The sequence below is a fragment of the Ammospiza nelsoni genome, chromosome 7 (genome assembly GCF_027579445.1).
Source record: "Ammospiza nelsoni isolate bAmmNel1 chromosome 7, bAmmNel1.pri, whole genome shotgun sequence".
NCBI classification, from domain to species: Eukaryota; Metazoa; Chordata; class Aves; order Passeriformes; family Passerellidae; genus Ammospiza; species Ammospiza nelsoni.
The window spans coordinates 12285525-12312738 of record NC_080639.1 but is presented as its reverse complement, the minus strand read 5'-3'; the positions used below and the strand labels follow the sequence as shown (position 1 = coordinate 12312738).

At 40.0% G+C, this 27214-nt stretch overlaps 1 protein-coding gene and 1 long non-coding RNA gene across 3 annotated transcripts in view; both read right to left on the bottom strand.

Moving 5' to 3' along the window:
- PLCL1 (phospholipase C like 1 (inactive)) overlaps nucleotides 1–17633 on the bottom strand; it is a 180912-nt gene extending 163279 nt beyond the window's left edge. Inside the window, exon 1 of the mRNA XM_059475986.1 lies at nucleotides 17222–17633. Coding sequence (XP_059331969.1) covers nucleotides 17222–17482 — 261 coding nt within the window. The 5' untranslated portion in view covers nucleotides 17483–17633. The remainder of the gene's footprint in view (nucleotides 1–17221) is intronic.
- A 769-nt stretch (nucleotides 17634–18402) lies between these two features.
- LOC132075526 (uncharacterized) lies at nucleotides 18403–27003 on the bottom strand. Of its 2 annotated transcripts, none has more exons than XR_009418780.1 (3): nucleotides 26952–27003; nucleotides 25075–25255; nucleotides 18403–18558 (listed from the first exon to the last, which is right to left on the bottom strand). It is a non-coding gene; the product is annotated as an uncharacterized LOC132075526 (long non-coding RNA). The 2 variants fall into 2 exon arrangements; XR_009418779.1 differs by lacking the exon at nucleotides 18403–18558 and adding an exon at nucleotides 24179–24482.
- Nucleotides 27004–27214: the final 211 nt, after the last annotated feature.

The following is a 27214-nucleotide window of genomic DNA, read 5'->3' as shown; positions in this document are numbered from 1 at the left end:
CTTGTCAGACAAAGTAGTACATGTCATATTTGAGACAAAGGGGTCTACTTCAGTAAAAGCTGTTCCAAAGGAAACCCTGGATTTCCCCACCTGTACAGCTGTGGCCAGCAGGGAGAGTGGCGGTGCAGGCTGGGGCTGCAGCCAACAGCCCAGCACCAGAGACAGTGTCCTCTTTAACCTCACTGACAGCAAATGCAGAAGAGGTATCTGACACCCTCAAAGCCCAATGAAGAAGACAATAAATTAATTTCTGTTCTCATATAGCGGTTTAAAAGTTTCATCCTTCTACAGAATGATCACAAAGACTCCTCCCATATTCAGTAAAATAATCTCTTTGCTGTTCTTTCTCATTTGTCTCTCCAGCATACTCTTCTTAATCGCCATTGTAGACATACTGCTTTTGGGGAAGAAGCTTTTTTAAAAAAGTAAACAACCTTTTATTGTGCTGCATAGTGTCATTAGGGAGTTTCTGCCTTTCTTTCTCCTACCATCTAATCTTAAACACACATGAAGGATGGGGTTTTCATCTCTGAAACTATAACACATGAACTAAAGACTCACCACTACGTTATCATGGCAACAAAAATAAAAACTTTAAACACTACTGTGGAGGTAAAACAAATAAACACAATAACTCCTACATGATCCACAGTTAGTTTTCAAGCAAAAACTATCTAGCTTATTCCATGTTCTGAAGTCATGGGACACTGGAAGGGTCTGTCTCACTTTTGTTAAATACAGCAGAAGTTTTCAAAAACATGATAAAAAAAACCCCAGAACTTACTGAGATTCAACAAGCCTGCTGACAATATGATATTATCATTCTTAGTAGTCCAGTGCTGGCACCATAGTGCAACACTCCTGCAAGTCTTGGCAAACCCTACTGTTGTCAAGGTGCTGCAAGGTGATCTTGGGCAGAACCCCAAACACACTGAAAGAACTGGGTCAATACTTAGCTTTGATCTGCTCAGGGACAGCACAGATAAAAGAGTGACAAGATAAATGCATCAAGTCATAACACGTCTCAGAGTTGAACCCGCACTTAGCGGGGAATCACAATGACAGTGAACCTAAAATTTTTTCTGATAATCTGGATGTCTATGTGTGTTTTTTATTTCTTTAGTCAAATTGTCTTCCAGTATAGACAAGGCCACAGACCAAGATCAAGGAGCAGATTTTGAGTTGATAGTAACATGGTTATGCTGGGGAGCAAGTGGGGGCAAAAATAAAAAAAAATCTGAGCAAATATTCAGAGGTTGAGCACCATCGCTGTGGCTTTTCCAGACATTTGCAAAACAGTGATCACATTGCAAACTATTTCAAAGCAGAATACATTTAAATCTAACATAGAGGGCAAATACCATGATTATGTAGAAAAAGTACAGCAGATATACATTTTTTAACCTGACAATGTAATTAATGTTCTTTGCCATTAACTGATGACTGTTTGCTTTGCAGTAAAATAAAATGTACTATTTTTAAGTGGCAAGATAAGATTGGGAAAAAAAGAACAGGCAAGAGCAAAGGTATTTGGCCATAAAACAAGGTAAAGCAGATATTTAAAAATGGCAAGCAGCCTCTGTCAAAGACTAGAAATACTTACCCAAGGCCACATTAGGTTCTACTGCAAGCATTCTGCACTGCTCCCTGCTCTACACATGCAGCCTATTCCCCCAAGCTGCCAGACACATTCAGACATGCAAGGCTCTGTGTTCCTGACTTTTAACACCAGGCACTGGCTTCACTGCATGGACAAAACATGGCTAGCCAGGATGAAGCTTTCACACATGAACTATTCTTGCTTACAGAAAAAAAAAAAAAAAAAACAGGAAAAATGTTATGAAAAAAATTGAACTGGGCTCATGAGACCCTCCATTTCCCCCCCTTCACTGCCCCAGTCCAAGGGAAGGATTTTGTAGGTCCACCACAAGCCTTGGCTGTCTGTATGAATACATCTTTCCATACTATCCTGTATCTCCCTGTATTTTGCCAGTAATAGATACTCCAACACCATCCTGAATTTCCCTGTGTTTTGGCTCTATGCATAGAGTAACTAACACAAGTAACAATTTCTCCAGCAGATTATTTATACAGGATTACATGGGAAAGGTCCTTCCACCAATATTTTTCAAGCTCTGCTTTCTCTTTCAGCCAGTCCTCCCCCTACATTCCACAACACAGGACATACTTTGAAGCGAACAGGAGCATGGAGTTATTTCCTGAGCTGTTCTCTTCCAAGTCTCTGAATGCTCCTATGTGCAGTTATTTGGCAGTTAAACTTTTCTTCTTGCTTTTCACACCTCTCAGAACAAGGTACAGCGGTGTCCTCAGGGAAGAAGGCACTCAGACAGATTTGTAAAACCAACTACAAATCCATTATCGTAATGACTCAATTAATTAAGCAGTTAGGCATGGCTGGAAGTGACCTGCTGGGAGAGACAGTGCTAAACTTCTCCTATAGTATATAAACTACCAAGAAACAAACCCTAGAGCAGTCAACAGCAAAGGAAGCATTAATCATTATTATCACTGGAAACGCCATGAAGCTTATCTTGAAAGTTAAAGAATCACTTGAGAAAAGCAGCAATTCTCCCTGATGCATTGCCTGGATTATTTTACTGCTATTGAGCACTAAATCATCACAGAAAAGAGAGAAGCCTGGCATCCTCTGGTTCTTAGTGCTCATCTGACACCATTAGAAGCTCATTTAACAGCTGTTATGGGTCCAGCCATCTCAGGTCTTTCCAGAAGGATGCTAAATACCTCCCTGATGTCTTGAGTCCAATGCTCCTGAATTTAGCCTCTCCAGCCTTTTTTAAAAAGGATTTAAAATTATAATTGCAATTGAACTGCCATAATCCATTCATCCAAGCATGACAGGTATCCCAAAAACCTTCCTGATGTAGTAAAATGTTTTATACAGCAACCAAAACACATATCATATATGCAAGAGTAAAACAGTAAAAACAAAAAAGTTAAACAAAAAAAAAAAAGAAAACAAAACCCACAACCAACCAAAACAAACAAACAAAAAAAAGCACCAAACCAAATGGCACACAAAACCCACTGTATTTTCAAAAACATGAAAGAGGGAGGAAATCTTCAAATTTTGTACCTCAACAAAAGCTGGTGTAGAGATTAATGGGTAGCCAAGTCACCTGAGAAGCAACTGATGATACTGAGTTATACAAACATGCAGCATGCTTGCGTCCCTTCTACAACATTACTCTTCAATATAATTTAACTTCATATTTGCATTCATCCATGAATTACTTTATTGGAGCATAATAAACCCAAAGGGGCAATACAAGGTTATACCCAAATGCTCCTCATGGATTCAGCTATCAGCTCCTAAATACAAACAAACAAAATTCATGAAGAGAAAATGCATTTTGAACAACCACTAAAAACACAGGTAGGCATGACAACCAGCCCCCCAAAAAACCCAACCCAAAACCATACACAAACAACAAAGAAAAACCACCACACTAACTATTTTATTAATTCAACTGTTTAGCTGACCTTTTACATACAGAGCCAGGAAGGTCAAAGAACAATTTGCCCTGCCCAAACTGCAAGTAACTGTAGGGGGATAGAATCCATTTGTTGCCAACTCATTGCAAAAGTTCCATACCTTCTCGGTGACTTCTCATGGCAAGCTCCTCACAGCACTGACTCCTTCTTCTTCCCAGCATAGCCAACAAACTCCAGCAGCTCTCCTCACCCAGCTAACCCACTCTTTTGTAGCACTCATCCTTATTGGACACAGCTGTGGCCGGTTAAGGGCAGGGCTCCTCCTAATCTTTGGTGATTGGTACAGCTGCAATTCCTCAGGTGTGAGATTGCCTTCTGCAGGATCTTTATTTTCTTACATACTATCCCCCCACCAGTAACTGCTATTTTTCTGCTGGGGGCATTCATTGGTCCTACCCTGAAAGATGGCATTCATTTCTAACTCCCACTATCCAGCACTCACAAAGGTAACACTCACTTGGGATACCAAGCTCTTTGTCAAAGGCTCCCAATTAGTCTTTTCTACCTAAGAACCATACAGACCAAATCCTACTTTGGTGTAGCAGGCCAGAAGAACAGACACAATGCCAGAAGAACAGACACAAGCTCCGGCCTGCAACACCTCTGTCCAAGCAATTCTGTTGGCAAGAGGAGTGCTCTGTATCCCAGTCTGCCACAGCAGCACGAGTCAGTCTGCACCTCTCTTCCACCTACAGCAGCTTTTTATAGAAAACACCAGCTCAGGCTGTAGGTAAGCACACCAGTTTTGCAGCACACACATCAATCTATGGATGCAATGTTTGGTCTTCTTCATTCCCTGGTTATTCTCATTCTTATTTTCATCGCCATCTTACAAGAAATGGGCCCGGGGCCTTTGTCCACGCAGAAACTTGTTTTAATTAAGACCTAATGTAAATTACTATTTATGCACTCTAGTACCAGCTTCAGTTTCAGCTACCTCCTGATGACCACCAGTTCTAAACTTGAGACTTGTCCATACAGTTTTTTTAAAAAACCTTTCAAATATACCATTCCAAGTTGTATTTACATTATACTAAAAAAGAGTAGGAGATGGAAACAAATTTTTCCAATACATGCAAGTAATTTAGCAGTGTAAACCATACTTGACCTTCTTATTCACATACTTCTGCTGCAATACTGAATTTAAATGGCCTTTTCTTCCTTTTGAAAAGAAGCTGTATCTCCCAATAACTACCACATTCAGTTCCTGGGTTCATGCAAAGAAAAAACACCATAATTTCCCACTGCCAAAACGATGCCATAATGCAAAATTTTGTGCATCAAAAGTCAATTCAACATGTTCTGTGAATTTCTACTATCATGCAAAGTATATACACTACTTATATACATAAATGAAGAAGATAAACTGAGCAAGTGGGAACTATGTTCTTTAGAGCATACACATATCCAGACACAAACATATACATAAATGAAGGAGAAGATAAACTGAGCAAGTGGGAACTATGTTCCTTAGAGCATACACATATCCAGACACAAACACTTCAGTGTTTTCCTTGAGTAGTATTTGGAGAACTGTGCAATATGTGCTCCTGGCTGCAATATGCCACAACACAAGCTAGAGACATTCTGCGATCCTTGAGTAGGTGTACAGATAAATAAACAAAATGGTATTTCAAATGAAATATAAAGTTCTAGATTATACCCCACCAATGGTGGATTTCAGCAGGGTTCTATCTTTTGCCTCACAACTGTTCAAAACACACAGAAAATGCTGCAACCTTCTTAGGTTAGAAAAGCTGGTATTTCTTCTCCTGGTGAACAGAACACTGTGCCCACACTGTTCCTTTCAAATCCTCAAATTTCTAAAAACTATGCCAAATGCACTTGCAGTAGGATATAGCTAGCTGTTTATTCAAGCTGAGAGCTGTGTATCATTGGAGAAGTTAAAAGCTGCTCTGAAGTGAGATACAGTTTCCTCTTTGCAGAGCAGGGCTGTGTGGAAGCCAGGCACCAGCTTTACACCAGTTTCCTTAAGTAAGTTAAGAAAAATGCATGGTGCTCCATACTGGGAAAGCAAGGTACTGCGATATAGAATAAGAGCGTACTCTTAAGCTTCAGCGTTTTTTATTTATCAGGATTTAAGTTTTGATAATTTCAAAAGGAACAAAATTGCTCTCTTCCCCAGACATCACAGGCACTGCCACAAGCAGGTACAAGGTGCAGCTTCCCAACATCTCAGCTCTGTGCTCTGCCTTGCCCTGTTTATTATGCTCCCTGTTCCTCAGTCTCACCTCTTCTTGGTAAACGGGATCATCCATGCAGCCCCAGCTCACACCTAAACATGATACTGGCCATTAGCCCTCAGAAAGGTGAGCTCTTTGGGCAAAGTCACAAGATTTTATCACAAGTGCTTGTATGTCAGCATTTCACAGCGCATGGGGACATGGTTACGGCCTTTCGCTGGTCAATGCAAATGAGGATGTTAACCTCATCTCATTAAACCAACCTTTTTTCCTATCACTTAAGCTTTACCTGCTCCCCACACCCATGCCCCTCCCTGAGCTCCTGAGCCTAGGCAAAGCACGATGCTTAACTCACATTTCACTCTCCCAAGCCAAACAATTTACTTATCCTCCTCCATCTACTGCTGCAGCCCAGCTTCTTCTGCAGGAAAATACCACTGTCCTTGGACTGATCTATGTAATCTATGCTCAGCATGAGAATGTAAAATAATTTAAGTAGTTATAATGGCTAAAATTTTTTTCAAGTCTTCAAAGTTGGAAGGTACTGCTGCAGGGAACACTCCTCTGACAAGGGCATCAGGAGAAGGTTCTGAAGGCCACAGACTCCAATTTGATCTCAAGATCAAACAGAGATTTGGATCAGCCCATTGAAATCACTCACTTCTAAGCACTAGCCCTGTCCATCAAAGTAGTGTACCTCACTACAGTGTATGAGTACCTCCTTTTCATCCATAAGGATGTAGCAAAAAGAAGTATTGAATATGAACAGAATTGTAACCCTGCATCCAGCACACAGATACCACAGCAGTACTGCCAAGCAAACAAATGTATTTGCTGTGAGTTATCTATTCTCAGTTCTAATAAAAACTTAGTCTTTTTTGTGCTTCTAATAAGAACAACTTATCTAGAAATAATCCCCCAAAATTCATTCTTCAGCAGTATTAGTGCTGATATTTAAAGTCGTACAGTTTTGCCAAACAAACCTTGCCTAGCTCAAAGTAGAATCAGCATAACATAATTAACCACATTTTGAAGTCTGAAAAAGAAAATTGTGAGGTAAAATAACAGGGTTTAGTGATTGGCTATTTGTGTTCAATCCAGTCCCTCCTCCGTTGATGGCAATGGGAAAATTGCCACTGATTTCAGACTGCAGAAACTGTGTTTATACTGAAAATCTGCATTGCTTTAGGGAGCAACTGCCACTGTGAATCATAACACTGAGGAAGAAATTCACAGGCTACGTGAATGCCATAACTTGCATTTCCAAATCATACACAAATACAACTGATTTTACATAACACTGGAAGACAAGCCTTCCTTCAGGATACATCCATGGGTATGTCCCAGGACAAACCTGTCCTTACCCCCGTGCCAAGGCTTGGGTGTCACCCACAGAGCAAGGCTGGCTCCAGCACATGAAGGCTCCATTCCCAATGAAGGCTGTGCTGCTTCCAGGCACTCTAGGGGACAGGGCTCCATCTACCTCTGAACACAAAATGTTGGCAGAGAGTCTTTGTTCTTATGTTGCATGAATTCCAACATCTATTTCTTAGCCAGTGCTTAGAGAATTTTTTATGAGAGCATTTACATGAGGTAGCCTGGAGGTGTGTCGTACTCCAATGGAATATAGTACTTTTATTAAACTATTACATTTGCTAAATTAATGCAATAACCTCCTACATAGTCTCATTCAGAAAAAGAGGAAGGACCTTAAAGTAATCCATTCACAGCGCTTTCTCCTGACAGCTCTTGCTCAGAGTTCAGTAGTCCCTCTAGGTGAGCAAATGCAACTTCTAATCAGATATTCATGGAAGTTGTTATAAAATCAAATTAAAAGAACAACAACAAAAAAATTTACATGGGTCTTCCCAGCAAAACTACAGCTTATAAAAAAATTAAATGCAAGAACCCAGAACTTATCTACATTTATGTTGTGTTGCCCATAATGTTTTTGTGTCCTAAGAGAAAAATTAACATTAAGTCAAAATTATTCTTCTCCTCTTTCTATGCAAATAGGCTAAAACTGACAGAATCACCAAGATCATCTACTTTCTCAAAAAATCATCCCAACAATGAAAGCAAAACTAAAACAACACAGTGATATCAAAGTTCAGTGGTAAGGTTGCCTAAATGCTACAGGGGTATGGAAAGTTTAATAGGTGATGCCCAAACAGGCAGCAATCCTCACTTAAGAAGAGAGATGCAAGAAATCTTCACCACCAAGCTGACAAGAGCAGGACCAGGGCAGCCCTCAATCATCCTCCCACTTCTCTCTCAACCAGAGCTGCCATAAATGTCTGTGGCATAAAAACCCTCTGGCTTCTGGCAGCCACTTTGTGTACTTTTCCAGGTTCCCCAAAGCTGACATCATTCAGCAGCCAGTCCCCTAAAACACCTACACACCTCTAGCATGGTACATGCCCAGAAGACCACAATACCAGAGCAACCCAGCTCAGGCAACAAACTGTCATTGTCCTGTGTGACTTTTCCTGCAGCAGAGCTCAGAGCTGCATCTTCAAATGTGATCCCCATGGCTGTGCTCAAAATTCTTCCTCCAGTCGTGGTCCTCCACCTCACCCCTGTCCTGCTTGTGCACCCTTGGCTGACTCCTGACTCCAGTGCCCAATCTCCCAGCCAGGCTCCCTGGTTTTATTTCAGCCTTGCCTGCTCCCCATGACAGCCGTGCTCTCAGCAGCACTCTGATTACATATAATCCAATTTTCTGAATTTCACTTGAGCTTCTAGACATGCTCTCACCCTGCTCTGGCCTGTGGCTTTCCTGCTACACTCAAGCACTAGAATCTGATTCCTGATCAAGGAGTTTTACCTCTTATTGCTATTTACTTCCTGCCTTTTTCTTGCAAGCATGGTGTAGCTGTCATTCTCAGGCAGTCCAAAGCACACCTACTCTTCAAAATGCATTGACTGCAGTAGGACCCAATATAACAGAATTTCTTAAATACATGGCATCTTCTTCATCAATACTCCTGGCAGAAGTTTTTGTCTGGCTGCTTGCTCTTCTGGTTTGCTTTTTAAGCAGACACACTTTCTAGAAGATGCATCAACACAAAATGGAAAAAAGTCCACCAGTGTACACAAAAGCAAGACAGATATTTCTATGAGCAGCAGGCATCTCATACAAGTGCACCCTGCATTTTACCTAAGAAACTCCCTTTTTAGTTGTATTTACCCTCCAAACTACCCTAAAGAGTGAAATAGCATTAAATCTTTTCATAGTCTACAAGCAAAACAAATTAGTGATCCATCAAACCCATCTAATGAATTAAAAATACCCTGTGTTTTTAGCACAATACAGGTAATTAGGTACAAATGACTGGCAGAATCACCATTCAACATTAGCTTAACAGACTTTGGGCCGAAAAATAATAAATGCTGAGCACTGCATTTTACCTGATTCTAGACTTATTTGAAAGGTATGCAATTGAGCAGCCAGCTTCATACTGAATAGATTTCCAACTGATGTTCTTAGTGCTCATTCAGAAGTTGGATCCCAGTTACCAAAACAGGCATCCATTGAAGAATGATTATTTGAGTCCTAATTATCAACCACTCTGCATCTTCTATAGCCATTTACACCCACACAAATCAATGTATGACAACTTTGAAGTATTCAAACACATTTCCACTGTGAACAAATCTCTGAATAAAGAACTAGGCAGCAAATACATGCTCCTTTTACCCCTTCAAAGAGTACCCAAGCAGCATAACATGGGTCAACCTGAAGGACAACCAGGATCCAGCAGGATGGAGAGCTTCTGGAGAAAATTCAATATGCCTCTAATGAATGTTTTCTGTAGCTGTTTCAGCTGGGATTATCCAAAACATGGTGTGTCAGTACTCCCCTGAATAGGCCACTCAGGAGGAGCAGCCAATCTTCACAGTACACATTTACAGCTAGCATGTATTTTTTTAAATCACCTCAGTACAGTAATACTTGGGTGCCAGTTACCTTTTAGACTGAGATACATCTTTAAATAGGCATCCCACAATAACATGACTTGATGCACACTGCCTAAAATAATAATCCCAAGGCTAATTTAATTGATGTAAGTGACTCTGGAAGAGGAGGAATACTTTACCTCAGTTTGATTCCAGCACAAAGTCTTAATGGTCAGAGACTTTCAACTTAATAAATACACACTAAACAGTGAACCACAGCTGAAGATATTCTTAATGAAGATATAATAATATCTTAATAATAACAATAATCAATAAATATCAATAAATATCAATAAATATCAATAAATATCAATATCAATATCAATAAATATCAATAAATATCAATAAATATCAATAAATATCAATAAATATCAATAAATATCAATAAATATCAATAAATATCAATAAATATCAATAAATATCAATAAATATCAATAAATAAAAAAACAATAAATATAATAATATCTTAATAATAACAATAATCTCAGCCATTTGAACACATTCCAGGGAGGGGGTTAATAATCACTTAAATGGGAATGGGCTGCCTAGGGAGGTGGTGGAGTCACTGTCCCTGGAGGTGTTTAAGGAAAGACTGGCACTTGGTGCCATGGTCTAATGGACACGGTGGTGTTTGGTCATAGGTTGGACTCTATGATCTCAGAGGTCTTTTCCAACCTAATTGATTCTGTGATTCTGTAAAACTGCAAACATTGCACATAAGACTCTTCCAGAAAACAAAATTCTACATAAATAGGCTTCAAACCCCAGAATATTTATGATACAGAAAGATTTAAGAACAAGACTTTGATTGTAAGTACATCTCCAAACCATACAAAGATCATTATGAGTCCTCGGAACTTGTTAGCATTTAGTAAAGGCATTTAGCCATTTGTGGCACTTATTTTTTTAATCAAGTCTGAGTAACTCTTGAATTATCATGCATGTCAAAACCTTCAAGTCACATTAGGCAAAGAAAAAAATACTAGAATACATGTGTTATTAAAAGTAATATTAATCATCCTTCCTCATATCTTCAAAAAATCACCCAGTATTACCAGAAATTACACCAACCTATCAAATATGTTGATTAAGTTCACAAGAAAAACCAGCTAAATGGTTCACCACAGCAGATGTATTATTAGTTCTACAGTAACTGCCTACATTTTCACATCTACTGTAGGGAAGAACAGAAAAAAAATATACCATTAACTCAATTAAAACATTTTTGTTACAGATGGCGATGATCTCAGTGGAGCTACGAAATTAATAAAATATTAGCGTGAGAAACAGGATTTGCATCTCCACACAGATAATAAAATCAAGTTTTTGTAACAGCTGCCTAACATATTTGGAAAGCAAGAGAAAGCTTTCCTCCTCTGCCACTGCTCTGTCCACCAGCCTTATTACTTCAGAATATTATTTTTAATCATTTGTGTACTTCTGCACAGAAGTCGTCATGCACATAATTTAAAACCAAATCAACCAGTATCACCAACTTCATCTCTTACTCCCAACCTTAACAGCTCCTACCTCTTACCTAGAAAACCTATCAAACAACTTCCTGAAAAAACCTGCCAGAGCTTGTGTTTGCAGACCAGTGGACTTGCTGTTATCCTACAGAAAGGTCACCTTTCAGTAATTCCAGTGTAAGACACTCAAATCACCTTGCCTCCTATGAACTGGTACAGAAAAATACCCCAAACACAAGGCTCTGCCCATCTGTACCCACATGTTCAATGAGATCACTGGTCATGTGTTACATCATGTACCAAGTGGAACCAAACCAAGAAATTGGACTACTACTAGAATAGTTAGCAGACATTTTTGCTATAACCTTCAAAAGGAAGCAGTTTGCCCTAGATGTAGATTGTTTAGGTTTGTTTAAAATTTTTCAAGCAGTAAAGTTTAGACAAGTCAGGGTAAAGGCACCCATTAACTTTTAGAAGACTTTTAGCCAGATGAGCCTTTAGGACAGCTTCCCAAGACCCACATGCCCAAATCTTGCATCTGAATCATTTTATATATAGCGATTTCCGTTGCTGTGATAATTACTATTGATAGCTTGACACAAAAAATTCCATAAGACCTAAACTTTCTCATTACAGTGTTACCAACTTAGGCACAGCTATACTGGATCTACTGATGTTGCTTTGAGAAAAAAGAGGAAAGAGATGGAAGTTAAACCCCAGTCTGAAATTCCTACTGCCCCCCATGAGAATGTATATTAGTGATAAACACAACAGGTCAAATAAAAACTGCCCATCCTCACTGATCCTAATTACTGGCTATAACTCATTTGACAAAAGCAGGTCTATAACCAGTACTTGTTCTGTCCAAAATTGTCTTGAATCGATGCTTAAGGAAAAACAGCGGTATATGGAATAGAGGCGCAGTGAATATAAACAGCTATGCCAACACAATCCAAAAAGTATTTTTAAACCACTTCTCTTCTGTAAAGGTGGCAAATATTAATTCTAAATAACTAAATTAGCAAAGTTTCTTTAATTTCTAAGGAAATTTTGTACTAGCAGTAATAGAAACTAGCTTCCTGGGTCTCTTAACAATTCATTTGAGTTCTTTTAACAAACAGATACTGGGTTAGATAAAGATCAACCTAGGCTGGTATCCCAAGAGGAGTACATGCCTGGGGAGACATAAAAAGCAAGAAGTACAAAGTGGTCAATTCTTTGCTGTAGCTTCCCAAAGCTCAAGCACTTGTAGCTTAGGAACTTCCAAAGCCAGATGCCTTTGGTGCACCGTGAAGCTCTCTTCGTCAATTTGTCATTTCAAACCTGCTCAAACCCATTTACATGTCTGACTGCACTGATTTCTGGGGCTGTAAAGTGCATGATTTACTCACACGCTGCATCAGGAAATACTGTCATTTATTTTCAACCTGCTGCTAAAGAACTGCCACTGGCTTTTTCCCTGACTTCACATTCTGTGAAAGGAGCGAATATCAGTTCCCTGTTTCCCACAATGTTTGGGAATTGACATACATAAAAATATCACCCACCAGTTACCTTTTTCCTGGTAAAAATCTATCTGGTGAATTTCCTATTTCAGTCTTTGCATGGCTAGATGTGTCATTCTTGCCCTTCTAAATGCCTTTTTAGGCTCTACCACATTATTTAATGTAATCTCAACTTATATATTCTCCTTTTTTTTCCTTCTGGTACATATCCATAAAAGAATGCATATAAAATCAGCAGTGGACTATCAAGTAGTTTATCAGCTTTAATGAATTTTACATAGCCATAGTTAAAGATTATTAAGCAGCAAGTGCCTAAATGCAAGCTTACAACAAAAAGCTATGTAAAAGCTTCTGGAGAATCATTACAGTCCTGAAAAACTGTCTTCTGAAAACAACCTTAAATAGTTACATTGCATAGACAGATGTGGTGTGTATTTAAAATACTCGAATTCTGTCACCACACATCAGAACAAACTGAAAGAAACTAAGTCTCACTGCTTTCATTGTAGGGTTGTTTTTCTTTAAACTGAGAACATCACAAACATAAATACAAGTCTTGAAATAAGACAGCTGGCTATCTTGATACACTTCCACTGATTAATTAAACTGCAAAATCCTAAATAAAACTTGCATTTCTTAGGCTAGTAGTGTATTATAAGCAAGGACAACTCAACCAGCTTTTAAAGGAAAAGAAATCTCTACATGAAGCAGGCAAATAGCCTTTGGAAGAACTTAAGTGAAAGGAGTCACAGTTCTACTGTGACTGAAGTTAAAGTCTCTGAGTTAGAGAGGCTGCAGCTGCTACTTCAAGTTCATTTCATGGGCACAGTCTGCTGCGTTATCTGCTACAGTATCTTAAAACAAAGATCCAGGAAGAAAACAAACACATGATCCCAAAAGTTTGTCTTGCATGCAAACAAAGCAGAGAGAGATGCCTGATAAGAATTGACAGAGAAATATTTTGGTAGAAAGCTACAAAGTATTTCAGTAGCATTACATAATAAATTACACAGCCTTCCTACTCATTTATTAAAGTGCTCATACATGGCAATGGCAGAAAGAACATGCCAGAAGGAAAACAACATCCATTTACTCTGTTTAGACCGCCCCACACAGGAAGGCTTGCAAAACATTACATGCAAAGAAAGCAGGAATGCAGTTCTCCAAGCACTGTCTTCTGCTCTCCTGGCCTAAAAGTGGTTCCAAATATTATTCTATTTGCAAACAACTGAACAACTGGGCCTGGATTATTCACAAGCAACAACAACCAAAAAAAAAAAAAAAACAACAAAACCAAGAAAAAAAACAAAACACACTGCAAATAATTTAGTCAACACATACTCCATCTTTAGACTTCCTAGAAAACAGGTCAAGTTCTATGAGCTCTTGCCATTTCTCTAGTTTTATCTCCAAGCATTCTTGCCTGATGATTTCAGGTTCCTCGTGGCAAACTCCCTTTCTTGCTCCAGTTCTGTAGTAAGACCACTTACCTTTTCCTTGCAGTAGGAAAAAACCCACAAAACCAAAACACATAACCTAAAAAAAACCCAACTAACGCACATTAGTGAAACAACCTAATGCACAAGAACAGCTACAACTATTTCTCATGAAGTTTACCTCAATCTACAAAGCTGTGAACATCAGCAAAGCAAAATGGGAATAACAATTTTCTGGCTACACTTTGTTCTTTTTATATAAATGAGTTCTCTTGTTACTGAAGCCAAATATAGAGCACATGAACACACTGAAGATTATTTAGAAGGGCTCATATTTTACTCGCAATATATGCCAAGTGGATTTTGCTGCAGGGAAGGTTTTTAAAGCAAGTCCCCGTTCAGCCTTTGTACTTCACAGTTATACTGTGGGTGCCAGAACACTCCAATGTAAGCAAGTCTGGCTTCCACTGGAATTGAACTCTCAAATGCTAACCTTGAGACTTGCAGAGTTCCAAAAGACATCTGGGGAAAAAATGCTGTTAGAAGTGTACTTTGACCATCTAAATTTACAAAATTTTAACTTTTTTGCTTAACTGAGCAAGACCACTCATGTTTAAAGTACACCTTTAAATAGGTGAGAGATAAATGGGAAAACAGAGCAAGAATGTTCAACTCCTGCAGAGTAAGAGCTTGTCCTTACTGTGCAACTTCCTTTGCTTTCTTAAGTCACATTTTTCAGCAGATAAGATCAGCTTAGAGGAAGCAATGGAATACTATTTTGACTGTAGATTTATATGAACATATGGATATTTTGGAGTAAAATAAATATAATAAATCATTAGAAAATTCATTTCCCTGTAAAATATAATGCTTGTGCAGAAATCCTGCATGTTGAAGTCCTGAAAAAAGGAAAAAATGGAAGTTGGAGGGTTTTATCTTAATTCAAACTAAAATTTACATTTAACACCTGATGAATATGTCCTAATACATTAGAAATTCCTGAAAACGCAGACAATACATCATTTAATATCTACCCCAAGTTAATAGCATTTCCTAGCATAATGCCAATGGAAAACTGTGATTCCAAACACGTTCATATACCACTGAGACGATCCTGAGGGAAAAGAAATGCAATGCTCTCTATGAGGTCCCAACACTGTACCTTAGAGATGCACAGCCTGTGAATTCTCAAGTTCAGACACCTGCTATGAGACACAGCCGTGTTATCTAATTTAATCCAGTTATTTAACAATTAAATTTAAGACTAATAATGGTATTTTTCATTCCACTCCTATCAAAAGATCATTCCAAACCCTTACAGGGCCCAGAGCAACTTTCTAGTTTCCAGACTGGGTCTACACATAAGAGATCTTTGCTTTTGTCCAAGAAATCTATTTTCCCCCTCATACAGTATTCACTCCAGAGACCTTATCAGCCCATCCTAGCTGTCCCTCTATGGATCTGCTCCAGTTTGAATGCATCATTCCTAAGCATAAGAAACTGAGTTTAGTCAGTATTTCAGATGAGGCCTTACCAGTTCCCCATATAAGAACATTAATACATTCTCACCTCTGTCAGGAATCTTCCTCCTTCTAAACACCATCCTGAGATAGGTCTCAAGGAACTTCCTCCAGTTAGAAGAGTGATGGTTAGCACTATGTGCTAATGGGCTGATCATTATCAGATGTGCTAAATTATCAATATCAATTAGCAGCCAGTAGTGAAAATGCTACTCAGTTTATAACATTAAAACATCTACCACATGGAATTGGTATAGCCTGTAAAAATAATGGTACATTTTTGACTGAAATTCAAGACTGTGTATTTTCAATTTTTGAAACCTTCACATGATTCTAAGAGAAAATATCATCTCCTTAGCAGTACAGTTACAGAACTTTGGTCCTGATTTAGCAAAGCATTTTTACATTTATGCAACTTCAGACTGGAAGCATTCCCATGTCAAGACATAGTGGGTGTCTTTACAAAACTAAAATCAACCTTAACTCTTTGCTGAACTTAATGGGTTAATACTTCAACGCGAAACTTACAAAGGACCCTCGAGACTCTTTTGCATTTAACCACCTCGGTCTCCTCTGAACGTTTATAGCTTTAAAATGCAAAAAGCAAGTATTTCGCGTATCTGTTCTCCCGTTGAATAGACATATTAAGCTGCGAGAGCTAAGCATGCGTCCTGAGCTTCCAGCATTAAGGTAGAGCTCTACCCAGCGCCTTCACACGTTTACAGATGAGAAGTCTTCTTTTCCGCTGTTCTCCCGATGCCTTCCAAGTGCAAATTACTAACAAGAGTATCCCGTGTGACCATATGCTAAATTAAGTTCGCCCAGGAGATTTCATTCATCGGTTCCCCAGAAACTGACGATTAAGCCTACACACTTGCAAGGAGATGCCATTAAATTCAAAACCACAGAGTTCATAAAAAAAAAAAAAAGCCGGAAAAAAAGAAGAATCAACATAATCATAAAACCATTTTCCTTACCAAACAATAGCAAAGGCGGAGGCTTTAAGGTCACGCCCGACCTGTTAATTTCACATTAAAGGTGCTAAACACCCGGTGCTGCTCCGCAACAACCTGTACTACAGTCCGTCTCCAAACATACCTTCTGTTAATTTGTGACACTGCATATTTTACTGCTCAAGAACTAAGAAAGCCAGCGCTGTAGAAGCTATTTACTCTGCCTTCCAGGTGCTTCATCACTGTTAAATAAGAACAGATACGAGCTGCTATGCAAAAACTTTACAACTGAGCGGGAGGCTGCCCCATGGGTCACGCTGATCCCTCTGAGCGCTGGCGGGAGCAGCGCCCCAGCACAGACCCCGAGAGCCGCTCGGGCCGGGCTCGCACCTTGCCAGGGGGCTCCGGGGAGGCGGCGCCGCGGCCCCGCCGTCCTTGCTCGCCGCAGGCAGGGCAGAGGCGCTGCGCGGCGGCTTCACCTGCACGGGAGTGCGGGCAGCCCGTCCCTGGACGGGTCCCACCGCCCCTCTGCCCACCCCGGCCCCCTCCCACAGGCAGGGCGCACCGAAGGGCGGCTTCAGCCTGGCTAACCCGGCGGCGGGACCCGCGCAAACTTGGCGGCGGCGCGGCACAGCCTCACCTTGATGATGCTGCTCCTCCGCGGGGTGGCCTTGGCCGCCTCCAGCAGGCAGGCGTCGGGGTCGGGCGCTGCCGCTGGCCCCAGGCTGCCGCCGGGGAAGCGCTCCGCGGTACCCACGGCCGAAACGCCGCTCCGGCGCTCCCGCCTCTTGCCCCCGGCGTCCAGGGATGCCGGCTCGGGCTCCCCTTCGGCACGGTAAGCGGCGTCGGGAGGAGCACGGCCCGCCGCCGGCTGCTCTCTGCCGCCAGCAGCCTCTGCCATCGCCCCGCCGAGCGGTGTCAACTTCTCCGGGGTGCTGAGAGGGCGGGGGAGTCACACGGACGGAGGAACGGACGGCGTCCCGCGGCGCTCCTCTCACGGCACGGCGGCGGCAGCGCCAACTTTCCCCGGAGGAGCCATGTCGGTCCCCGGGGCGAAGGGTGCCCGCGGGGAACTCCGCGGAGCCAGAGGAGCGGGGTGGGGGATGCGCACAGCGCGCAGGAAGTGCGGCCACAGCCCCGCGCTGTTGTGACAGGAGCCGGGCTTATGTTGACGGACGGCGAGCTCGGCCAATCGGCGGCGCGGCCGCCCCCCGGCGGCGCAGCGGCAGCCAATGGCCCTGAGGAGGGGCGTGCCCGCGGGACGCCTGGACGGGCGGTCGGGGCGGTGCGCGGGGGGCGGCCGGGGCGCTGGAGGAGGACTCGTAACACCTGGTCGCCCCCGCCACGACCTTGACGAAGAGGCCCTGTGGAGGACCGGGCTGCCTGTCGGGAGCGTTCGTGCGCCGGGGCGGCCGCAGGAATGCTTCCCCGCGAGTGTTTTAGGCAGGTTTGGGCTGCCTCTGTGCCGGGGTAAAAGCAGCGTGTGGAAGGGGTGATTTAGGTTAAATACGCTGCAGTGGTAGCACCGAGAGGAGGCACCGTGATAGGAACGGGGATGCTGCCAGCGCCGGTTGTGGGGGCTGCGGCTGTAAGGGGCACCTTGAGGCTGCTGACGGCAGGCCGGCAGAGTGGATGCGAGCCGTAAGAGACCGCTCACAAAAGACATCGAAGACTCACGTTGGGCTTCCTCCGCCTCTTAAAAACGAGCCAAAAGCGAAGCAGGTTGTGCGGGGCTGCTCCGCTCGCTCCGCTCTCAGCCGCCGGCCCGGGGCGGTCCCGCTCCTGCCCTGCCCCTCACAGCCCCGGGCCGGCGGCTGGCAGGGCCGACAGCGCCCCCTGGCGGCCGCAGCTCCGCTCGGTGCCCGTGCGGGGATCCAGCGGGAGCCTCAGGGGAAGGGTTCGTGCCGGCGTGGTGCTGCTGTCCCTTGTAATTCTTCAGGGCGTATTTAGTTATAATGAGATTATCCACGTGGACACCTCAGGAAAGGTGGGGTGGAGTGCAGCAAGGGTGAAAGCCCAGGAAAGAAGTGAGAAAAGATTATACAGTGAGATGGAAAATAGAACGGGTAGAGCTGGGCGAGCTGGTAGTCGCCGGGGATGTAGGACTATTCAAAATTACAGTTATCAGCTTTAAAATTAGTCAGGCTCTTCGGGAATATTAATTTCTCCCTGTTTTCTAAAGTAATTCCCTAATGAACGTGTTTGGCACCTGTTGACAGTCACGGATTAAGGAAGAGAATAAAAGAAAACCTCCTTAGCTTAACCAGTCATTAGCTACTAGCAAATGCCTGGCTACAAGGCATAATTGCTACTTAAAGGATGCGAAATTTTTATATATATATAAATTTCACATAAAATATATAAATTTAGAATTCCATGTTTAAAAAGGTCTACAACATCTGTGTAGGGTATTGAGGCACTTATCATATTCAACACCAAGAAATGTTGAGGGACAGATCTAAATACTACTGAACTTTTTTCATTAGATTCCTTCTAAATTTTATGTTAAAAAGGTAAAAATACATGTTTACCACAGTTATTTTGCTTTGTTTCAGAGAAAAAAAAGTCACAAAATAAGTAACCCTTAAAGAAGATTGAAAATATTCACATTGAAGAAACATTTATGGAGAGAACAGACTCTAAGGGAATGAAGGATTTAACCTCAGCCTGCATTGTACAAGACAGAGAATATCATACCAAGTCACTGCAACAAAGAGGAGGGGAAACACCCCAAACCAATTAAAAAAAACTTATTATGTATCCACAGACTGACCTAAGAAGACTAATTTAAAGACAACAGAGGAGGTAATTACCGTGAAGTGTTTTAATAGAAGCAATTATTGCTTCACACAGAAATATGTTGCAGATCTTTCCTGTATGTTGTGAAATCATACTAAGTTTAATCATTGGTTTAATTATTTGGGAACAACACAGGGCTGTCATAGTTCAAGTCTGCATCTACCAAAAGCTCTTCAGTGTCTTGCACAGACAGATGTGTATAACTTAGTAAAGAACTTGATCCTTCCTAGCCTACGTTTTACACATTTAAGATGAGATTTATTGTCAAACCAATTGTCTTCCGACATCAAAGGTTTAAAACCTTTTAATTCTCCCCTTACATCACAGCCTTTGACACCTGAAGTCTTCAACTGGAAAAGGCCTACAGGGAATCTACAGATTTTAAGTTTCATGAAAATCAAACCTACAGGGAACACTGGACAAATTGTATTTTTTATCTGTTTGTCCATCCACAAGATGCACAGGTTTTAGAATTATGTATGGTACAGCTAAGTGAGAATTTAGTTAAATTCTTCTGTAGAAAAGAATAAAAGGTTGTCTGTTTTTCTGACTGCATCTCTAGATGCTTCTGAGGCATCTGCATTTATCTGCTTTTCTTTGTAGATAACCATGAATTATGAAGGAAAAGAGCAATTGGTTTTGATACTTCTTGATGTCTAATAAAAAAGAGAGCTGACAAAAAGAAGGTTTACAGTAAAAGTGCTTGCACAGAAAGTTTAAAGAAAGCAAGATTGGTTGGTGATAAGCATATATAATAGGTTCTGTGTTCAGTTTCATGCATTCCCCTGTGCAAAGACACTGCTGTGTTGTCCATACCTACTTCAGATAGGAACAGATTTTTGAGAAGAGTCAAGGAGTTCAACTAAGAAAGGTAAGGTAGTTAAAAATATCTATGTGTTTGTCTGAACATAAGTCAGCAAGTGCCTGCAATATCTATTTTAATGTGGATTTTTTTTTACACTCATTTTGCTCCATCTCCATCCTTAAGGCACACAATTGTTCCTCAGTGGGCGTAGTTTGTATCATAAACTGGCTGAAAATACAGTTGTCTTGGAGCTGTGCTCAAGCACAGCTTACATAAGCCAGTACTTGTACCTAGACATTGCATTTTGAGAATGCCTTAAAATTAAGGGTTCTGCTGGGAGCCAAAAGTGGTTCTCCTGTACCAATTGAACAGGGCTGATGAAGTGTGAAAACTGACAGATTTTCCTATGTGATGAACATCTAATTCACAAGGCAGGGAAAAGAATGGGAAAAATGTTTGATTTCTTCACAAATGCATTCACACTGACAGCAAATCATAACCAATTTTAGCATTGATGAGACATAGGCAAAGCTACTGATGAGAAAATGTTTTTCTAGATAGTTCTTAAAGAAGTGATTTTTTAAAGCCTTAGCAGTTATTGTCTCCGCTGTTACATCATGAACGTGATATTATAAAACAATAAAAAAAGAATGATATAATTTATTTATACAAATATGTACTTGTTGCTAAGTTTCACTCACATTTTGGCAAAGCAACCCCAAGTCATATTTTGCCTTTAAAACTATAATTAAGCTTTTAGGCTGGGTAAAAAATGCAATGTAAAAAAATGCAACTGCAAAATGCAGTGTAAAGCAAATGTAGTTAAATCTTCATTTTAAAACATATTGCATATGTTTTCAATTTTTATATTTTAAATATATTTACACACACACATTGATTCAATGCTTCCTTTTTTTTTTTGGTTAATTCTTGTTTTGTCTTGCTTCCTAGATCTTTGAAAAAGCTTCACTGTACTTACACATCACACTGTATCTTCTAGGTAGTATAAATCTTGTGTCTTCTCTAACTTAACAGGAGAGGCTTTTGTGATATGCCTCTATCTTAATTATGTTCTTATTCCAGATGAAGTCACTGATGAATTCTTTTCAGTCTGCTGATACTTTCAGGCAAATCTAGTGTTTTTAATAATTAAAATGCTGTTGTTATAGAAGATTCCTGCCAATTATTAGCTCTGAGGAATAATGCTTTATTTTAGGAGTATTGTTTTCCCCAAAGATATACCAATTAAGTGTGAGAAATTATAAAATCAGGGCATCAGATTAGATCATATTTGATCCTATTTTACAGCCTCTGCTTACTATATAGACACAGGCCCAAGCCTGAGTGGAGCCTAGATTAGGTAAAGCCTGGAATGAAAAGGGAGGTAAAATCTGAGATAGATTCTGTCAACAGTCATAGCAGATAGCAACACTTGAACCAAATTTTGTAGACAGGAAAGGGTAGATTCTTGGTAAAAAAGCAATTCTTCCACCAAATTTGGCACCAGGTATAAAGAAGAAAGTGACATTAGAAATTTTTAAGGGAAAACGGCAAAATGTCTTATTTAGTTTTGTAATTAACTAACCATTTTTTTTCCAATCTGATTTTCAAGGGTGGATGTTTGCCAAGAATTAAGTTCACTTATATGAGGATTCATGTCATAAGTCACACCCATCTTCAGATTTTTGGCCACAGTGATTGAAGTTTGAGAAGATAATGAGTAACTGAAAAAAAGGTTTTTAATGGACAGCTTGAGATAGTCCCAGAAGTCATGCTACAATCTAGGTAAAAAAGAGTTTATTCATTTGTGCAAACAGTGAAGCTTTCTCAAGCTGCCCATGTTTAGTTTTTGCCTAGTTTTTAGAGAGGGAAGAGAAGGCATGTTATATACATTATAGCAAAAATTTTCTTGAGGATTTGAAGGAGTCTTAAAGATGAATTCTTATTCAAGCCTAATGATAATAATGACTCTTGTTTAAGGTAGGTGTAATTCCACTTAATGAGAACATTTACCAATGACTGTTTTTCACAGAGTTCTTTTTAACTCCTGATCATTGCTTTTAGTATTTCTTCAGCTGTGACACATACATAGAAATTTAATTGTAGTTGTTGCTAACTTTTAGGCTATGTGAACCTGTTAACTACTGTGAAGAGTAGGATCCAATAGATGTATGATCAATTTCCTCCATTCTTTGGTAATTACTTAAGAGTAGATTCAAGTGTACTGTGCACCTTGCTAGCTCAATGGATATATTCAGTGCTAGAAATGTGCATGGCACCCACACACTTATCTGCAATTTTTTGGGATTATTTGGCTTATCATGAACTGCACAGTTGCTGGGGAAGCAGCATTAGCTTTAAATGATACCTATTAGCCAGGAATTCATCCTACTAAGGATGGAAAGTATTCTGGTAATATTCTAGTTCAAAAGCTACCCTTACAGTTTCTGATCTTACTACCTCAGAAAGAAATTGCTACCAACATCAGAAGGAGTAATGTAAAGAGTTTTGAGAAAATCTGCTCAATATACTGAGAATGGAATTAAGACTATTCTTCTGTCTGTTAATCATACAACCTTCCCCCTGACTTGTTCTCTCTGAAAGATATTTTGCATTGCCTAACTAGTTTTGGACATAAGTTAATTGTGAGTATCCTGGACCATTGAGGTGCTATGCAATAGCCTAACCGCCAGGAGAAAAGAACTCATTTAAATTCTTTCTGCCGGGTCCTGACAAGGATGTGAGGGAAAGTATCAAATAACCCAATAGCAGTGGGTCTGTGTGGGGAGAGCATTGGTGATGAGAGCCTGAAATCAATTCTGTTGGCACTTCTGGTGGTGGTACAGGTCCAGTCTCAAGGACAGAAGATCTGCGCATTGGAGAAGAGAACTACAGCTCATGGTTTCAACTGAGAGGTCAGTTTGCACTCAGAAACTACTCCATGATGTGAACCAAGTTGCTAAATTAGGATAATCCAGAGATTTGCTTCAAAACTGTCCCTTGATCCAAGCAAAAATGCTAAACCAGATGCACCAGATGAATCAAGTAAGTGTTAAAAGTACATTGCTGTCTTTAGATCACCTGTGCCTGACTGGCCTCAAGGAAAGAGCTATACCCACACATGCCTCATGTCAAAGAAAGCTGGTTTCCTGTGAAAAAAGTCAAGACAGTATTTCCCAGCAATATTTCTGACAGCTTCTACACTGATTTAAAGTGGTAGTATGTGCAAACAGAGAAAAGACACCCTGTAAAGTCTTCCTTTTTAAACTGAAGCTAAAATTATATGCAGGCTGGTCTAGTCCTTGATACCACTTCCAAACACAGGGTTACATGAATTTGAAAACTGCTAAAAACATTTTATGTTTAGTTCTTTTTCATATGTGTAAAGTTGGCCCCTCTCTCTCATTCATTAGGAAAAGTCACCTCAAAAAAAAAAAATCTGATTAGTATCACAATGTAATCCTCAAAATAACTTAAATTCCTCTGGTATTAATTGAACAGGATTTTAAGATGATTAAAAATATTTTCCCTCAGGGATGAAGTGTACTTAATCTTCTATTGCAAGATCTCATGTTCCTTAATGTCAGGTTAGAAGGATGTGGAAAAAAAACCTAATGACTAATCTAAGTAAGCTTATTTTCCTGAAATTTGCCACTGTGGGAGTATAACATGCATAAATTGGAAGAATTGTTGATCACTGTTTATCTGTGTCTTTGCTGAGTGGGGTTCAATCAGATTTTGGTTAAAATCTATATGCTATCCTAACTCCCACTGTACTTTACATCAGGATTAGCATAACTGAAGCATTCTGCAAACACAAGGCCAGGAGTGTTTTTCTCCCAAATACACAGATTTACAGACTAATCACTAACAAAATGTGTTGGGCAAACTTAGAGTCACCTGTTTCCTTTGTGGTTTGGAAGAATCCTCTCATTCTAACCACTTACCCTCTTTTCATCTCAGCCTAGAGGTACAATCAGACTTGGTAGCAAGATTTGGGAGATTCAGGTGTATTAACTCTTCAGGCTATGCAGATGCCAAAAGGCAACAGAGCTTTTCTCATAGATACTTTGCATGTTTGATGGTCAAAGATGCCAAGAAATGGTTTTATGAGCAGATATTAAACACAATGAGCCTCAGTGAGCCATACTTGAACATAGCACTTTTCAAAGGTTTGTGATTTGGAGGACAATAGGAAAAAACTAAGGAAGAATGGAAGAATGATGTATCTTGTTTTATAAATCCCAAGGTCCATTGTGTGGGCCAAAACTTACACTGGATTATTTCCTATGAGCCACTACAAATAAAACAAAATTAATTTAAATTATCTATTTGTCCAAACACTTAAACCCCCTTGAACTAATGAAAAGCAAAAGGTAAACATTTCAGAGCTCACAGATGCCCTGAGCCTGTATTCTACCAAATATAGGAAAGGGAGTGAATTGAAAATTGAGCAAAATAATACAGAAACAAAGCATAAAAATCCTGTAATCACTCACACAGATAAGTGATCTCATAAAGCTAGATTCTAACTGAAACAATATGGAAAAACCTCTTCAAATTCAGTGCTAAGTAGGAAAATATTAGCAATCCATTTTAAAAATCAATGCTTTCAGTTCTTCCTATGTATCTACTAATTGTTTTTTGAATAAGGGGGACAGAGACAAGAGGAGATGAGCAGGAATGTTGTTAGGGCAACCAGAAACAAAGTAGGAGCTAGAGATAAAGGTTAGAGAGAATGGTGGAAACTGGGAGGGAGTGAGAAGTCACAGCTCATAGAGGAGAGAGATGTGCCCAACCCAAGAAAGGGAATGTTGTGGGAAAAGGGCCTGCAATATGGAACTATCATATAAGAGAGATACACCCATTTGAATAAATGAAAAACTTACCAGAAATGAGTAACTTCTGCATTTTCCACATAGCACTGACCATAACTTGTACACAGAAGAACTTCTTAGGTGACCACCATCAGTGCTAACTGCCTCAAGAGATCTTCTCCAAGTCCTTGAATACCTAAGAGCTCTTGGGTTTCTCAGTTTGAGCTCAGGGTGTAGAGAATCCAGTCACAAGCTTGTAAGAGAAATCAGTGTGTACATCTTCATAAGATACATATTTTTATTTTTTTCTTTTAATACAATTGTGTATGCAACAGAGACAGAAGCCAATCTTCTAGCAACATCCTAAGAAACATTGTTATGAACTTCAGAGCAGGAAGTAAGTAATCTTTCATCAGGTACACCTTCTGACAAGGATATATTAATGCTTAAATTTCCATGAAAGGATCTTAAAAGGCTAGTGGGAAAACTAGAGTTGTTATCCACAGATAAAAATAATGGTAGCAAAAATGGTAGCACATCTTTTCAAGGTCAGTGAAATAGCAATTTCTTGTAAGGCCCATGTATTACTCATAAAATATACTTGTCTTTTTCTGCCTGGAGAATTGTTTTCCTCCTCCCAATTAATTTTTTTCTCCCTATTTTTCTCTCTTGCTTTTTCTTTGGTTTATTTTTCCTCTTTTAATCTCCTTCTCTGATGCTAAAAGAAGGACAAAAGGTGAAAACCTACAGGAACCAGCATAGTGAGACTCTTGTCTTTTACTGCCTTTTAATTTGTAGGAGAGAGCAGCAGGGGAGATAATTTTGTGCTGTATATATTGCTGACATGTGGAATCAGGAAAAACAGTTGCACTCCTGACTTCCTTTGAGAGTGGCTCCCTCAGCCTGGAAACAATTCCCTTAATGAAGCAGCCATGCAGCACCAGGGTAGCCCAGCAGCCTTTGTTGTGATATTCAAATCTTGTATGCATGGCAGTATTTTATACCAGCTCTACTCCTAATCTTGTTATATTTATAGGTGTGTTGAATTTTCTGATTTTAAAGCATCACAGTAAAAAACAGCTCAGTCTTTCTCATTTATTTGCAAAAGTCCCATTTTTGTCACAACTGTCTTATTTTAAATGTAAATGTCCCAGATTTGGGTTTTTTAACTAAAGGATGAGGTATACTGTAGAAGATACAACAATTAAAACTGTAAAATACACTTTCATGTCTCTAAATGTTTGTTTATTCTTTCAGCTGTTCTCACTTTAAATTCTCCAAATCAAGATATGAAGCACATGAAAGGCTTGGGCTATTCTGCCTTTCACATCATTAAAATGTAGTGCTGTTCTCAGGATAAGCTTTATTGCTGTTTGATAAATATTCATAAAATGAATGCAATTCAGCAGAGTTCTATAATCTCACAAAATAAGTGCTTTTAAAAAAATCCTATCAGCTCCGCTAAAATTACCTTTACTTTTATAATTTTCTTGGCTAAGAGAACCCAAAAAACAATAGTAAGAGTTAAGCATTATATTGTTGCATATTGCACACACAGAATTATTAGAAACTTTTCTAGGATTGTGTGTTTTTATTCTGTGTGATAAGAGTAATGTTGTAGAAACTGATAGGTGTTGAAGCAACGCCAAAAAAATTAAGGAGCAGCATTGAGTCCCATAGGGACTGCAAGTCTGCTGTGCCTCAGGGAGTCTTACATGATGTGAAGGGTTGTTTGGTTTAGGTGGGATGGGTATAATTTGCATAAAGCAAAATACAAATATTTGAATTCAACTGAAATATAAGACAGACATTATCAAGATGCTCTTCCTTGAAGTCTTTGTTTTAAAGCACTGAGAAAACATAAACCACGAGAGTAACTGTTGTCATTATATTACAAAGGTTCTCTTGTCATTATATTACAAGGGTTCCACGTTGCTAGAGTTTCATACCTCCTTGATGTTTCTCGTAGGTAGCTCTTCTAAGCACTGACTCTTCCTTGTCCTCACAGCAGCCAACTGACTCCAGTTCCCCTCAACCAACCAATCCACTCTTTTATAACACTCTTCTTATTGGCTACAGCTGTGGCCTGTTAACAGCAGGCCTGCTCCTAATCTTTAATAATTGGCTCAGCAGCGACTCTTTGGGGAGTAAGATAACATTCTATGCTGCCTTTGTTTACTTACATTCTCTCCCCCTACAAGTGACTAATGAT